General features: G+C 42.4%; 1 protein-coding gene across 2 annotated transcripts in view; it reads left to right on the top strand.

Annotated features, from left to right (window-relative positions):
* Positions 1-16,414, top strand: part of kcnab1a (potassium voltage-gated channel subfamily A regulatory beta subunit 1a) — a 104,091-nt gene that overhangs the window by 31,675 nt on the left and 56,002 nt on the right. Inside the window, exon 1 of one of the 2 annotated variants that reach the window (XM_069147591.1) lies at positions 1,786-2,930. The exons of the other annotated variant lie outside the window; for it this stretch is intronic. Coding sequence (XP_069003692.1) covers positions 2,722-2,930 — 209 coding nt within the window. The 5' untranslated portion in view covers positions 1,786-2,721. Of the gene's footprint in view, positions 1-1,785; positions 2,931-16,414 lie in introns of those variants that run through there. 2 annotated transcript variants of the gene reach the window in all.

Here is a 16,414-nt window from a genome sequence, read left to right as displayed (position 1 = left end):
TCACTGGAGGACTGACTGACGATGACCGTCTATAACGTGGTTAAGAAAGGATTTTGTGTGAAGGCATGTTTCTCAGAGTGGTCGTAAAGGATTGTTTTGGTATTTTCACTGAAATGTGGGTGTTGTATCAGCACTTTAAAACAATATCATGTCAGGCACCGATGTTACAGCTCCTCCAGCTTCCTAAAAATGTATTAATCAAGAGATAATGCGGCTCACTGTAAGCTGGCTGTGTGTGAAGTGCTGAAGAGATCATATGTTTTTTTTTTTTCTTCTGGTTATGGCAGTTTGTTGTACAGTTATTTTCTTGCTCTTGGCTTTGTGCCTCCCTCCTCCAGTTTAGATGCTGATTTTAAAAGAGCCACACTGATGAAATTTAGGTTAGCGTGACATTTCCATGGCATTCACAACCACGTGCTCTTGTTTGTAGATTGCTATTGGTGCCATATTTTTGCATGTGTTAACATGTGGCATTTACACGTATAAGCTGTTACAGTAAAAGCATCTGCAGACATTTGAGGGACCGCACAAACACACCAAACCAGTATGTAGGATAATAATCTAGATCTTTTTGTTTTTGTGTGTTTGTTGAGTGCAGATTATGGTCTGCCTATTCTGTCCAAACACTTGCATGAATAAACCCTGCAGTGCTGACATTTACACCACATGTGCTCATCCAGTGTGTGTGTGTGTGTGTGCATGTGCATGCATACACACACACAGAAACACTAAGCGAGAGAGTTGAGAGACCCTGCAGCAAAATGCTCCATTTATCTCCGTTTGACACCCCTTATAGAATCACTGGAAAGCATTACACCTTACTCTGTAAACACACACACACACACACACACACACACACACACACACACACACACACACACACACACAGCCATTCCCATACAGGGCACACACTCTTGGATGTGCTGTACTCAAACACACTCGGATGCATTAATTCCCTCTCTTCTCAGCTGTTTTGCCTCATCCTGCTGTTTTTAAGTGGTTCTCTTTTTTTCCTGATTCCATTCTCTCTACACTTCCCCCATCTCATCCATCCATCCATCCATCCTCTTTTTCTCGTTTGCTTTGATATGTAGCTGCCTATGGGAGCATGAGTGTGTTTGGGGATTTGGGGAGAAAAATATCACTTTTATATCGGCAAATATATTCTGATTTGCACATACAGTAGATGTAGCATCACATTTGTATGTTTATGCAGTACGTGTTGAGAAAATGCACAAAATATGCTAACTCTGGAAGAAGATAAATTTTATCTTATGAGATATGTGAGCCCAAATTTTTTTTTTCTTTTTTTTTTTCTTTGCGTTGGGTAATAAATAAAATAAGAAATTAAAAAAAAAAAAAAAAATTTACTACTATTGCACATAGTCCAGAAAGACAGAAAACGAGAGAAGAAGAAAAGGGTGCAGAGGAAATAAAGGGCAACAGCTTTGCAGTACGGACATTAAAGGTGGTGAAAGAGAGGAAGGAACCTTCAAATATGTGTGACAGGTGAGTGAGCGAGTGAGACAGGTGGAGGGGGAGCTGAAGGGAGAGAGAGAGAGAGAGAGAGAGAGAGAGAGATGTGTTGCACCGCATGCCTCTCAGTTCCCCGAAGATGCGCTGTCGGTGAAGGAGATGCCCTGCTGAGGAAAACCATAACAGAAAGAAGGCAATAAATAAAAAGAGCAGAGCATCCAAGTATCGGATAAAGAACAAATATCGGTGAGCGAGGGAGACGAAGAGGGGAGGGAGAAGGGAGGAAGAGGGGGGAAGCTGGGGCACAGGCACATTAGTGACACACATTAACACCGGCAGGCGGGACCAAGGGAGCGCTGGAGAGAGCGGAAAAGAGGAAGCACAAGAATTGACAAGAAGGAAAAAAGTGCTGATGGCCCAAGTGTGATGGTGCACCATGTCCGGACCTGAGAGTGACTCCCCCCTCTGGTCGCTCCTTCGTCTCTGCCCTGTCTCCTTATCCGCTCTCTGACCCTGCCCCCATGCCTCGTTCACCCCTCCTCCCTCCTCCTCTCTCTCTCTCTCTCTCTCTCTCTCTCTCTCTCTCTCTCTCTCTTCCCTCAGTCAGACTAGGGAGAGCGCAGTGCCTGGGTCGCATCTCTGTCTGCTTCGCATCCGTTCATCTGCCATCCACCTCTTCTGATTGTCATTCTGCAGCTGAAACCCGGCAAGAAAAAAAAAATTAAAAAAAAAAAATCCCGAGCCCAGCATCGGAGGCAGGACACAGGAGAAGGGGAAAGCAGTGAGGGAATGAACTGGGGATCCCTCAAAGAACTGAGGAGTCTTTGTTCTTTTCAGGCTTTTGATGATTGACCCGCTCCGGCTGACTCTCTTTTACAAGGAAAGACTGAAAATGGAAGATTTGATGTGAGCACAGAAAAGGAAGAGGGAGAGAGACGAAAAGCTTTTGCAGGTTTATTTTGCTTCACAGAACAAAGTGATGCACATGGAGACACAGCATTTGGAAGTGAGCAGCTGAAGACTTAATCCATTTACAAAGGAAGAAAAACAGCACTTCAAAAGAAACGGCAGAATCAGAACAGACTCTGGGCAAAAGAGGACGAGACGCTAAATCAAGAGATTTTCAGAAAAACACCCTCTTTGAGACTTCAGGCTTCCCTGTCCGTCTCTATTCCCACTCGTGCTGTCCCAGCTGTAGTTTTTTTCCCTGCGTCTCGGGCTCCGCTCCCTCAGCTGAACTCAGCCATGCAGGTGTCCATCGCCTGTACGGACCACAACCTGAAGAGAGGGAATGGGGACCACAGCAAGCAGAGCGCCACCAGCCCCAATGTGGTCAACCAAGCCAGGGCCAAGTTCCGCACCGTGGCCATCATCGCCCGCAGCTTCGGCTCCTTCACGCCACGCCACATCTCCCTCAAGGAGTCGACGGGGAAACACACGGGCATGAAGTACAGGTGTGTGTCTTGGAGTTAGGAGTTAGTATTTGTCTGTGCTGCTCATGTTTTCTTTTCTCATCCTTCCCATCGCATCTTTTATATCGGCGTGATTCTTTGATGATACTCCTCAGTTTTTCGTCAGAACTGAGTTGTCAATATTCACTTGAGACTTTAAATGCAACTTTTCTCATATTTTTTTCCTTTTTGGGGTAAAAGTTTCAAGAGATGAATAACGGAGCACTCTACCTACAAAAGTCCCTTGTATTTGCCGCTTTGGCTATAAATCGATAGTGTTTATCAACTTTCAGAGGAATTTTATAGTCACATGATATCTGATCATATAATTTTAGACAACTTTTTTTGGTCCAAATCATGATAAATGACTTGTATTAAAAAAAAAATGATGTATGGAAAGAGCCTTGTCTAACTAATGCAATGCAATGCCAACAAATCAACATTATTTGCATTAAATTGTGGTGAATATCTGAAAAATGGCAAACTTCATCCATATCACCCAGCCCTGCTTACAGTGTATTTGATCTACAGCTTTTAATCTTGTTAAAAATCTACTGACTCACTGAAAAGTGGCTTCAAACTCCTCTCTGTCTTTTGTTCCCTAAACTCTGTACTTATGAGCCTTTTTGTTGGAATCATATTGTGTCAGGAAACCTGACCGGATTCATGAATAAATGCTCTCTGCTACACGATGAGAGTTTACTTCTGTCTTTCACTGCTTCTGCTCAGTTCATTTACACTTCTCACATCCACTTATTATCTCGCACAAATCTTCCTCTTTTTCAGTTTTCCTCACAAATGCTGTAACTCTATTGTTTCAAAATGCCATGAATGGAAGATCACTCTTCTGCTTCTCTCCCACACACCTTAACACTTTTTTCTGCCCTGCCTCTTTCTTCTCTCTGCCTCTCTCTGTGGTTTGGTGAGACAGCTCTGCAGTGTGGGCAGAGTGTCTGAGTCGGATTTGACCTCAGCAGTGCTGCTGCTCAGCTGACTTGTGTGTTTGACTCTCACAGCCTCGAGCTGTGAATCTTACGTAAAATATGGTGCCATTAGTTTCTTTGTGAGCTTCGTAGATCAGTGTGTAATCAGACTGGCGTGTGCGTGCGTGTGCGTGTGTATAAGTGTCTTTGAAGACTGGTTCTGTGTGTGTGCGTAGAGCCGAGATGGTAACACATCACCGGCTGTATTTATGATGGAGTTAATATTCTATTGAATGAAGCCACTGTATAAAATTCATTTCCAAGCAGACACCATCAGACCTCAATCTGCAGTAGGTAGATTTTGTTTTGTTTTGAGTTGTTTTTGGGCAATATGCGGTAGCTGATTCCAAATCAAAAATCTGCAAATGATAAAACTTGTCACTAGTTTCATCCACTTTTTCATGTTTACCATGCATAAAAGGTGCAAAATATTGTTGAAACAATTCTTGATGAGAATTTATTTATTGTTTAACAAGACCTTCAGCCGTCATCAGTTTGGATAATAGAAACAGTTTCATGTTATGGATGTGGTTATGAATGTAAATATGAGTGTTCTTGACTCCATAATTGCGGAGGACACAGTGGAAAAACTGAATATCAGCAGAATATGTATCTTTATAATGATGGAACATGCAGGGACCGAAGGATTTTTATCTTGGGCACTTTGTCTAAGACTATTATGACACTGTTCAAGACCGGACTTATATTACATATTGTCTGGACTACTTCAGAGTCTAGACAATATGTAATGTAAGCAGGTTGTGATACTGCATGACCAGTAATGGGAGCAGGGAGACAGGTGAGCAGCATGCAGCCCGTGACTTGGAAAGCCCACATCGAAATGGTGGGGGCAGGGAACACACAAGCCTGCACCAAAATTTAAATTTGCAGAGCTACACTTGACTGGCGACATTAAATTAAAAGAAAACTGTCCTGCAAGCAAAAAAAAATCGACTCCATTTTGAAGAGCTAGAGGCATTGAGTGAGGTAGTCCTTGAGGCCTGTCCTTCAACCTGTCCTTAAAGTTTTCCAAGAACATTTCTTCAATACTTTTACATTGATGACCTTTTGCCAAAGTTTTGTAACCATATAACGGAGATGTCAGTCAGTGTCACGTTTTGCCTCGTCCAGGTGCAATAAGTAAAGTGTCTTAGGTTAGGGCACCTAAAGCTCTGTGGTAAGGGTTTAGGAAAAGATTGTGGTCATTTTATGTAAGTCGTGACAGGTATGTAATGACGTGCAGAAAAGTACATAACATGTTAAATGACTTCATGTAGGTAACTTACTTTTGTAACTTAAAAGAAATCCATGTTGATGTCTGCTTTCTTACAGACTCGCACCAGTCTGCCGAGCGAAAGTCTCGTGTTTGATCCGTGCTACTACCCTCGATCTCCTCCCAGCGCTTACTTGATCACTCTTTGTACTTCATCACATGACCCCCTTCTTCGACCCTGGTCATGCATGCGTGTACTTTTCATGCCTAGCCAAGGCAAACCGTAACACTGAGGCGGTATCCTCTTCTTGACCGATAGGTGTATTCCAAGCTTTGTCTTCATAATGGGCTCAACCATACTGATGTGTCAGCATTCCTGGTAGAAACTGATCAGGACATGGAGCCTCTAAAGGCTCACTCCATGGGGTAAGCTCAGGTATGTGAAGATCAATGCCTGACAGACTCATGTCTGTGTGAGAGAAATCCCATGACACCCCCAGGCAGGGTTTAATGGGGTTTTGACAGATTTGCCTTAAAAATAGACATGGCTGGCAATGGCTCTGACAATTCTGTGATGCCAGTGACTAGGATCTCTTGAGATCAATTTCAGTTAAAGAGTCTTGTCGGAAACATACGCTGGTATAGATAACCATGCACTAAACATGTGGCCATGACTTTGCAGATGATTTGATGGATAGAGATACGGTGCTGTGCAAAGGTTGTAGACACTGAGAAGCTTTTGAAAACATTGCCATGAATAGTTTTTATGAGATAACTTAATCGTAAACGGTATTAACATTATACATGTACGGTAAATACTTGTACAGCCTGAATAATAAAGAGAACAAGAAGAATAAAGTTGCTCTCATTAGTTTTGGTGGTTTTAGTTTGACAGTTCATTCAGACCTCAGATATAAATTGAGCTATAAAGCCAAAGGAATCAAGCCGAACACGTACGCAAGAAAGCTACACATGCACGAATCACATCTGTACACACTCCACCCTTATACACAGCTTCCTGTATAGGATAGCAAACCATATGCCAGCGTTGTCTTCTTTGTCAATTTGTCATTAAATGTTCAAGAGGCAGAGGATGGTGAAAAAGACTTCTGACAATAGACGAGGATGAGCTTGAGTTTCTACTCACTGCTGTACAGGAACAATGAGTGAAAGATGGAGAGAGATGGAAACGGAGAGAGACGATACCAGTGTGTGTGCGCGCTAATCATTCTGAGCTGTATTGTCTTCTGCTGACAGTAATTCTTTGAGACGGACAGTATGGGACGAGAGGGAGAGTATCTGCCCCCCCTCTCCCACATCTCTCTCGCTCTCTCTCTCTCTTTCTTTTTGTTTCAGGAAGTGAACCCAGGGTTAAACGCACCATCTGCTCTGGCACTGCAGCGTAGGTGAAGGCATGACAAGTGCGGATGTGTTAGCTTCTCAGTTTATTTCATACACTTCTAACAGCATTATACAGTCACGTAACACAAATATGTTCCACAGTGGGTCAGGCTTTTTAACTATTAATCTCCTTTAAACCTGTCAGAGAAATGGGCCCGGCTGGCACAAAACCAATAATCTCAAATGTTGTTGTGGATTGTGGCGGATACTTGATGAATGAAGCAAAAGCAAACAAGTACTCATAAAGCAGCGCAATTTGTCTGCGTTAACAGGAGCAACATTTAGGCCAGCAAATATTGGCAGAGAGTCTGTGGTACTTTAAGTCCCATCATATTTATTTCTGTTGTCCAGTTATGTTGAGACCTATACAGAATAGTTTACCTGCATCAACGGGTTCATAATACTTGCCTTATTAACATATTGACTGATGTAATACGTTGTTTACTGGTCGACGTGTGCGAACGTGGGCTGAGTAGAAGTCATTTAAATTTTAATAAGTTCTGACCACAGCGGAGCAGCAGATTAGTGCAGGCCTGGTTTGTGCACATGTGCATGGGTGGGGGTGGTGGATGCGTTGCTGCTCGTCTGAATACAGCGATAAAACACTGGATTACAGCAGATTTACCGACTCATCCTTTACATTTCACTCTGACAGTATAAACAGCAAAAACAAAGCTGGTCTATTTTTTGAGTGTGTTGCAAAAATTCATCGCACCGTGGTGACAGCTCGTTCAACTCATAATCATTTCCTTTACTTTCAGACTCGGTAAACAACATTTGCATTAGTCAATCAGTCACATGGGGGAAAGTGATGCAGTGGAGCAAGGCAAAAAGTAAATTGACACAGCTCTCATGAAGAGATTCAAACCCCTTGCTGTTGTGTGATGTACTTACTTAAATAGACTGAACCACCAGGGTTTAACTTGTTCCTTGTGTCTCCTTTCCTGAATGAGTTTGTGTTGTGATAACGAGCGCTGAATCAGCTTGGCAGCATTTAAAATGAGTGAGCAGTGAGAGCAGCAGAGACTTTTGTCTTGTCTCGTTGTTGGCTTTAGATCTCTGTGTGCTTTACTGAGGAGGAGGAGGAGGAACAACGGTAGAGTGTATGAGAGAGAAACTCACAGTACAGATGGAAAAGTAGGAGAGGAGGAGCGGGATGTGGGTATAATTGATCAACGAAAGCGGTGTAAGGCTTGAATTGACTACTTGAGTTAATATCAAATCTATTAATAAATCATAAGATACACACACAGACACATGTGGAGCATTACAATGATAGCGAACGCTGTAAGAGATGAGGGCATTTATTAAACTGTTATTTAACCTTATTGAGGTTGGGACTTTTCAGTGTGACACATCAGGTCCAATGATCTGTATTGTTTGGTTCATTTAGTAAATGCTGAGGCATGTGCAGAAAAAAATAACTTCAAATGCTATTAGGCCACAATTATATATAATTATATATTTATATATATATATATAAATAAACATGCTTCATATTTTCACACATTAGAAATCTGTAAATTTGTCAGAACTACTTCTTGTGTGTGCCAAAATGTAATTTAAATTCACATTCATTTATGTTGGAGTCTTTATTTAAAAACAGTGGTAGTCTCAGGTGCCATCCGATGTACTAGAGTGAGAAAAAAAATTACAAATTTGGCAAGAAAAAAGCTCATTCCTGATGACGTTTCAACATGTGCTGCAGTGAAAAAACATGACGGCTCTGTGAAAACTGGGCATGCTTTTGCATGCGCTAATTCACACTGTTAATTTGGCAGGAGAGGATTGGTGTCAGTTCGGCTACTGTACATTGCCTGCTGAGAGCTCGCGCAGCACAGCGGTGTGAAAGGCCAGATTAGCAGCCACGGTAAACGTGTCCGTGTGCTGTGCCATTCAGCGGAGGAGCTGCGAAATGACAATTATGATAATGAATAAAGGAAGGAATTCGTTGCCCGCTGGTCGTGTTCCAATCCACCAAACAACAAATACTCAATGGCCCGAACCAGCACATTATCTATGCCTGTTGCTATGGTAATGGTGTCCTTGGCTCTGTAGTGCCATCATTCAATTTGGAACACTTTATAAGACCCCCACACACACATGCACATACACACACACGCACAGACTTGCACAAAAGAAAAATACTTAAGTACGACTTTAAGCCAGTGGGGGTAAACTGAAAAGGCAACTGACCCGAAGAGCGACAGAAATAATGGGTTTGGAAAAAGGGGACGGTGATATAATGTGTTGTGTTGAAAGTAGACTGAAGAGTGAGTGCTGAGGGATTTCCATCCAAGCATAGTACATATTTTTTGCTGGATTCCCTGAAAACTGACAGAACAAAATGCAACTTGATTTCATCCAATATGATGCAAATATCAGGTGGAGTTTCATTGAGATAAACAGCCTTTAAACTAATTTAGAGGAAGAAGGTGCAAAAACATGACATAATACAAGAGGGGAGACTTTTGCTTGGCCTGTGTAACCTCATGATGGGTTGTTACGTGGTGGGAGGGTCAAGGTTAGGGCTGGGATCAGGAATAGAGATTGGGCAAGGGACCAGTGAAACAACCAATCGCTGCAGCGGAGAGTTTAGAGCGTGCATCCTTCTGGCATGCTGGGATGGAGGCCCAACATGGCTCTCTATTCTATCCCTTATTAAAGAAGCACGAGTCAAACCTCAGATTAAGTAAATTTGGGTTTTGACTCTTGGTGGCTCCAGGGGACGTCAGCTTCTGTTGACTTTTGTTGCATTTTGCTTTTATTAAGAAATCAACTTGTCCACCTCATTCAAACGTAAAAACTTAATTGCAATAGTTGTTTTTAAACATTGTATGTTACGAACAACAATTCTTTTCAAAGCTTGTCGAGGAACACAAACTTGTGCTCAGCTCGCTCAGAGTGATGCAGGAATGATTGCGGGAGCATGAGGACAAAAACAAGGCAGAGAAATACAGCAAAATGTGTCAAATCTATGAATGATGATACCACTAAAAATCTACAGGAGCCTGTGGGCTGAATAACAAACTGTGATTGTCTGAACACTGTTGCTGTGCCCTTGGGTGTCCGGTAAGACAGTGACTGTTATTAATTATCGTGGCAGGTCTGCAGATTAAACTAGCGCCGAGTTCAAACCTTTTATTTTATATGTGACAGCAAATGATAAGAATATAATCTCTCTTTGCATAACTGAACAAAATATCTCAGCCTGTGGCAGCTGACTTTAAAGTGACGTGCTGCTTTTTCGTGTCATTTGTCGTTGTTCTCTGTGACAGTTTGATCCCAGTGACACACGAGAAGGATAATGTGGTCTTCCCATCAAAGTGCTTTACCTGCTTTAAGTGCTCATTTTGGCTCATATTTAAATAAAGTGTGAGGATGGTTTGCCAGGTTTGTTCTCTGCTGTGGGGAGCGAGTGTTGTTAGTTCGACTAATATCACAGATTTAATTGTTTTACTGTCCAACAGTCAGAGAGCGAGAGAGAGAGACTCACCATGTGAACTAAGACAGTTTAATAATAATTATATATATTTTTTTTATTCACACTAACTGCTTATGTTTACCAGCATGTTGATCCTTTGAAAGTTCAGTCCTTTTTCCTAAAAAAAAGTCTGTCCTCCAAAGGAACATCGGTTCCTCCCAAAAGCTTTCTGAAGCTGGTAATTATTCCTTCATCACAGAAACCATGTCACTGTAAACACGCAGTCTTCTTAGCAATTAGCACAAACAAAAAAGTGTTTTCTCTTTCAAGCCTTTGTTAAAACAGTCTAATTTTGGTTTCGACTGTTTGTTCCTTTCAGAGTACGGCGCTAGCTACCCTCCCAGCAATAGCAGCTCCGCTGTAGCAGCATAGCAGGACAAATATGGATTTAAAAGTTCAGTGTCAAGAAGAAATTAATTAAATTAGTTTCTCTTTTACTTATCATGGATGAATACTCAAAGGGCATTAATAAATAAAAGGTTGGACAAGATGCTGGTGTTGTATCTATCTTGACTTAATTCCAGTTGAAGATCGTTGGACTCCACTGAAGGTGCCAAGTGACTGGATAACTAGATGTTTTCAGGCCCAATTACTCTGCAGCCTGTCACTCTCAGGCCTCCAGTAGGTTGTACAACAAGAAGCTAACTTTGCTCCACTTCTCTCTTATTGTTGAAAACCACACAAGCTGAAAACTGCTTCCAAAAAGCAGAGCAATCAGTGAACAGGCCGCTCTTACTTCCACCTTCAAATCTCCACATAGGAACAGCCACGCCGGTGTTGAAGCTACAGGCCCATCAGACAGGCCGCTGTGTATGTAACAGCTGATACCCTCAGGAATCCTGTCTCTTCTCTCACCCTACATCTGACAGCTCTTGTGCTGGATTTGCCAGGATCAACTGTGATTCCTGCCACGTTGCTCGGGAAGGAGGAGGTTTTTACATTTGTTCAAGGTTGCCTTCAATCCCTGGCAACCTTTCTCTCGTTAAATCCCCGCCGGCTGCTGCGATAAATCAAACGGTGAACACTCTGCCTACATATTTATCAAATCTAATGCATGGTGCAGTATTTAATGCATGCACAACTTGATGTCTTTTGTCATTTATGTTGTTACATTTAATATAAAGCCTTTAATGTACATTTACTATTTAACTGAAACTTAAACTGAAGCTGCACCAAATAGTTTTTTGTTTGTTAGAGACAGTTCCATACTGCCAACACTAATATCTTCTCACTCCTCGAGGACCCACTTACTTGATGAATTTTTTGAATTTGAATACCGTGTTTCATTTAGATGCAAACCCACAGGGTTCCTACAGCATGCAGCCTCCCCCCCAGACATGCAGGTATGTTTTTAAATGAGCTCTCACCTCTGGTGTCTCCCATTTGCTCAAATTATGATTATCACCACAGGAAACTTCAGCTACTGCATAAAAAGACTTTGTAATAGTTCCGTGTGTAATTTGTAAGACACAAAAATATAGTTTTTAAATGTATTTGATAATAAGCAACGATAATAGACCTCAGAGGTTATTGTCAACCACTGGTGGACTGGTTCCAATATTTACTTCTCTCTGCTGCTGGTGTGACCGTTAGAAGTGCAGCATCCTTTAAACCATCTTGATCCAGGCTTATCATAAGAAGCACTATAAGAAACTTTTAAGAAATGAATTGACATCATGCTCATAGAAAAATGGGTGAAATAAAAAAAAGTATTTGCATGTATCACTGATGGAAGCAAACCTTTATCAGTAAACATGAATAGCTTTAATAGACTACCATGAGATGATCTGACAAGTGCTCTGTTTTAGCTATAATAAGGCCTTAGTTGTGACCAAGCTGCAACCAACAGTGACTTCACCTACTGGTTTGTGAACTTCCGTTATTACAGCCTCGAGTTTGGATTTTGCCGTCGCCATCCTGCTGGTTCAGAGCAATTTGAAGTCGGAAGTAAAACATATTTAGCTGGGGAGGAGCGAGCGGTGGATCTGACTCGATCTGATTGGAACCCCAGCGATATTACGTCCCACACACTAATAGCCGTAACCTGATTTGCACCACAGGCCTGTCAATCAAACAGACACGCCCACCAGAAGCATGGCTTTTTGAGAATTCTTTTTTTAATTAATGATGAGACTATTTTTAGATTGGCCACCACAAGCTAAGAAGGAGCTACTTTGGCTAACAACGCTGAAAAAAACTTGTGGATAAGATTTAATGGCTTTGTATTTCATGAGAGAAGTTAAATAGGAGTCTTTGGGGATGGAAGCTTTTTGGAGCCAACCCCTAGTGGTACCCAGTGGTATCGCAGCTTCTGTCACCTGACACAGAGAGAGTTTTTGTTAATGGGAATGACCCAGTGCAACAGTGCAGAGTCTGATGAAGGAGGTACTGCAGGAAATTGTGCTTTGGGCGGGATTATGGGAGAGGAAATACAACGGTGCTCAATGCTCACTTCATTCATCTCTTATATTGCCAGAAAGCAAGTTTCTATCTACTAAAGGAACAAGAAGCAAGAACTGCTGATAGACAGAAGATAGTTTTACTGCTGCTGCTCGCAAATCTGTCTCAGCCAGGTGTTGTCTTATGTTTCCATTGATGCTATTACATCCTTATTCCTCACATGAACCAACAGCCAGAAGCAGTTCTTTGTTGGCCTTTGTATTTGTAGCTGACTACCTACACATGCTTCACAATTTCCTGTCTCTCTCTAGCAAATTCTGGGCACATGCTTCTGCTGAGATAGGTTTGGACTGTTCATGTAACATGCCACGACATGCTTTGATCTCTGGGATGTTGTAATGCAAATATTAACATCCAGCTAGATGAAGGCAATGCTGCTGCACAGCTACTTTGCCTCCTTTTTCGTCTCCTCCACATTTAACATGTCAGACATTTTGCTGACACGGCGACAGTGGAATTGCTGTCAGATTGTAGCCGGGAATGTTGCGAGATCGAGAACCAGGATCGAGAGGTAGAAAGTGAGAGAAGTTGTCGGAATTATTATCGGTGAGTTTGAACAAAATCTCAACCTCGACTTCAGCGTTCTGCTGCTCATAACTTCGAGTAAGTCCGCCTGTACATGTGTGTGTTCAGTGTGACGCTATACATCTATTGGTGTGTGTTTGCAGTGTGTGTTTGTGCTTGTCCTTCAGTGCCTGTTTGAAATATTACACAACACACAAATGACATCCTAGTTGACACAAGCCACTCAAACATTAACAGTGAATGGAGACGAATTCATGTACACACACACATGCACAGATGTTCTTTTTCAATCCGCCTTTTCCTTCCGTCCTCAGATTACAGCCTTTCAGTCTCTTTCCCTCTATTTCTTACCCTCCTTTATTTTTTTTTTATCCCTCTCTCTTCCTCTTTCTCTCACTTTTTCTCCCCCTTTCCTTCCCACCACAGAGAGCAGCAGCATATTAACATGCTATGAGGAAGAGGTGTTAGAGTGTGAGTGTCTGCTCAGCTCGGCCTTTGATCCATGTCGTAGAAAATCACCTAAATGTGCCACGAGGCTGATGTCTGATGTTCCTGGGCTGACATTTACATTTGCTCTGTATGATAGGCTTTCACAAGTAAGATGCAGACATGTCAACACCAACACAACTCCCTTATGTTTTACACCATTTGCCGATGAACTGAGTGAGCAGGAGAGGCTTATGGCTCGCTGAAACTCAATACATGTGAAGACACTTCCCTGCATGGAAGCTCTCGCAGAGAAGAAAAGCTGAAACAAGCGACAGAAATTGTTTTCAGACGTCCTTGAGTTTCTTCGTCCGTCATTGAGGTTTTATCTCTTTTGTTTGTCTTGTGTGATAGTAAAAACAAGAAAGACAAAACAAGCATTTTAAATGACATTAATGTGGACTTTTGGAAGTCGTGATGTGGATTTTATTTATTTATTTTTTTGTTCATTTTGAAGCTTGCACAATCGAAAGTAATCTGAAGATTAATCGATCATGAAAACAATTATGGCTGTCAGCATACGGCGAAGCTCTGATAATATAAATCAATCTGTTTTGCAAGACTATCTGTAAAGCACAGGCAGAATTAATGTATTTAGCTGTCATAAACGCTCCACTTTAAATGAACAGCTGTGAGACTTGGGTTCAGTTCACAGCAGCGGTGCATCCTGCTCAGCCAGTTAGTCAATCCTACTAGCTGGTAGTGATGCCTGTCCAATGGAGAAATATGTGCAATGTGTATTGGATAAGGAACCTTGTTGTCTTCAATGTGCACATTGGAACATTTCAAAAATAAATGTAAATAATCAAGGAACAGCTATTTTATTTCTGCATGCAGATGAGCTGTAAACAGATGCAGCTACAACAGTTCCTTTACTTCATTACATCTGCATTAATGTTGAGGAAGATGGAGTCCGTGTGTGTTTGTGTCATAAGAAGGCCATATAATTGACTTCCGTCTCCATGGAGATGCGACTGACTGCTGAAGTTGCAAGTCAGAGCCTCTGGTGTGCGGGTTTGTCTCGTGTGTGAGAGCTTTTACTTGGTGGAGGTTTTGCGACTGTATTTCAAAGTGGATTTTGGTTTGTGCAAGCTGTGTTCCACAACGTGGTATCAATAATTCATGCGGGGTGCATGTGGAGAGTTTACTGCTTTATGTTTGTTGAAAATGTACATGCTTAGTTGTGTGCAAACTTTGATTTTGTAGTTGTGGGCTGGCCAGAGTCGTTCTTTCTCTCTCACAAACACTAATTTATGCACCACAGGTTTCCTACTATATTACATTTGAAAAAACACACAACATGTGGGAACACACCTTGTAAAACACACACTCTCTTTCACTGTGATGAGAGTGAGTGTTGTGGAGAGCACGGATGAATTAAAGGGAGACTGAGAGGAGTGTGTGTGTGGGAGGTGTTGAGGACGGGGTGCATGAAGGTAGGGACATAGAAAGCTATTCAATCAAACACAGTCAGAAACTCCCTCAGCTAGTTCTTTAATATGACAAAGATGTAACTGTTCTCCTCTTTTTTCACTTCTGCTTTCGAATGTGTCACCATCAAATCTGATGGAAGAAAATCTTCCTGAGGGGTTTGACCTCTCACGTTCGCTGCACGCATCCTGATGCAGTGCACAGGAAGCAGCTTTGATCCCACTCGAACACCTCCAGCATCACAGGGAAGTCCGTCTTAGCCTCCATCCATTATCTATACCCGCTTCATCCTGAACAGGGTTACGGGGGCGGGAGCCTATCCCAGCTCACTTTGGGTGAAGGCAGGGTCCACCCTGGACAGGTTGCCAGTCTATTACAGGGCCAACACATAGAGACAGATGGAGACAAAGATCATTCACACCTAAGGGCAATTTGTAGAACCACCAATTAACCTGAGGTGCATGTTTTTGGATGGTGGGAGGAAGCCGGAGTACCCGGAGAGAACCCATGCAGCCACAGGGAGAACATGCAAACTCCGCACAGAAAGGCCCAGGCCCGGAGATGAACCCAGAACCTTTTCACTGGGAGGCAATAATGCACCACTGTGCCGCCCCCGTCTTAGCCTTTGTCCATTAAAGTTAGTGTGTGTGTCTTCAGCGTGTCAATTGTATCCCTTAATCTAATGAATCTGATTGATTCCCAGAAAACATACACCTGTGTCTGGCAGCTGAGTCTTTGTAATGGTGATTGACTTGTAACAGCAGACTGATAAGAACTCTGGCGAGGTGGATGCGGTGGTAATAACTCCATAAACTCATTACTGTGATTGGAGCGTCAGGCTCAGGTTTCACATTTCTTGGCATCTCTTTATTGACTGCCTGTGGAGCCCACTGGACTCAACTTACATTTGCAAACTTTTAACCCCATACTCCAGAGTTTTAATTAGCTATCTATTACTCACAATCATGCAAAAAGGTTTTCACAAACGGAGCCAAGTGTTTATTTAAGGAAATGGAAGATGCTTTACATGAGTACAAAACGCTTTGTTTGCTTTTCATTTCTTCATCTGTCCTCTCTCTATCATATCCTGCCTGCAGCTCCGCGTGGTATCCGAGTCTACACTATGCAGCTTCTTTCCCTTTGAGGAAACACGTGATTAGCTCTGCATACATCTGCATGGCAACACACTCTTTGCTAATTGTATCTTCAGTGAATAACCCCCTTTCTTTTTCCTGCTTCTCCATAATTATCCCCATTTCTGTGCACCCCTCCCCCCCTTTACCCCCTCTCACCACCCACCCAGCTGTTGTCGGTTGTTATCACACCAGGTGGATGTTTGTCGGCGTGTGCTATGGGCATCAGGGCAGCGCTGCCAGCCAGCTCAGTATTATTCCGTCTATACCACTGACCAAGCACTTTTTCTCTGACACCTAATTTATCAGGTTAACTCTCACATAGAATCAAATAAAGAGATGACACGAACACCTGGCTAATACAAACACGC

Source organism: Embiotoca jacksoni, unplaced genomic scaffold, assembly GCF_022577435.1.
Source record: "Embiotoca jacksoni isolate LCO1_2020_lvr unplaced genomic scaffold, fEmbJac1.0.p SCAF_14, whole genome shotgun sequence".
NCBI classification, from domain to species: Eukaryota; Metazoa; Chordata; class Actinopteri; family Embiotocidae; genus Embiotoca; species Embiotoca jacksoni.
This window is presented reverse-complemented; position numbering and strand designations above follow the sequence as displayed.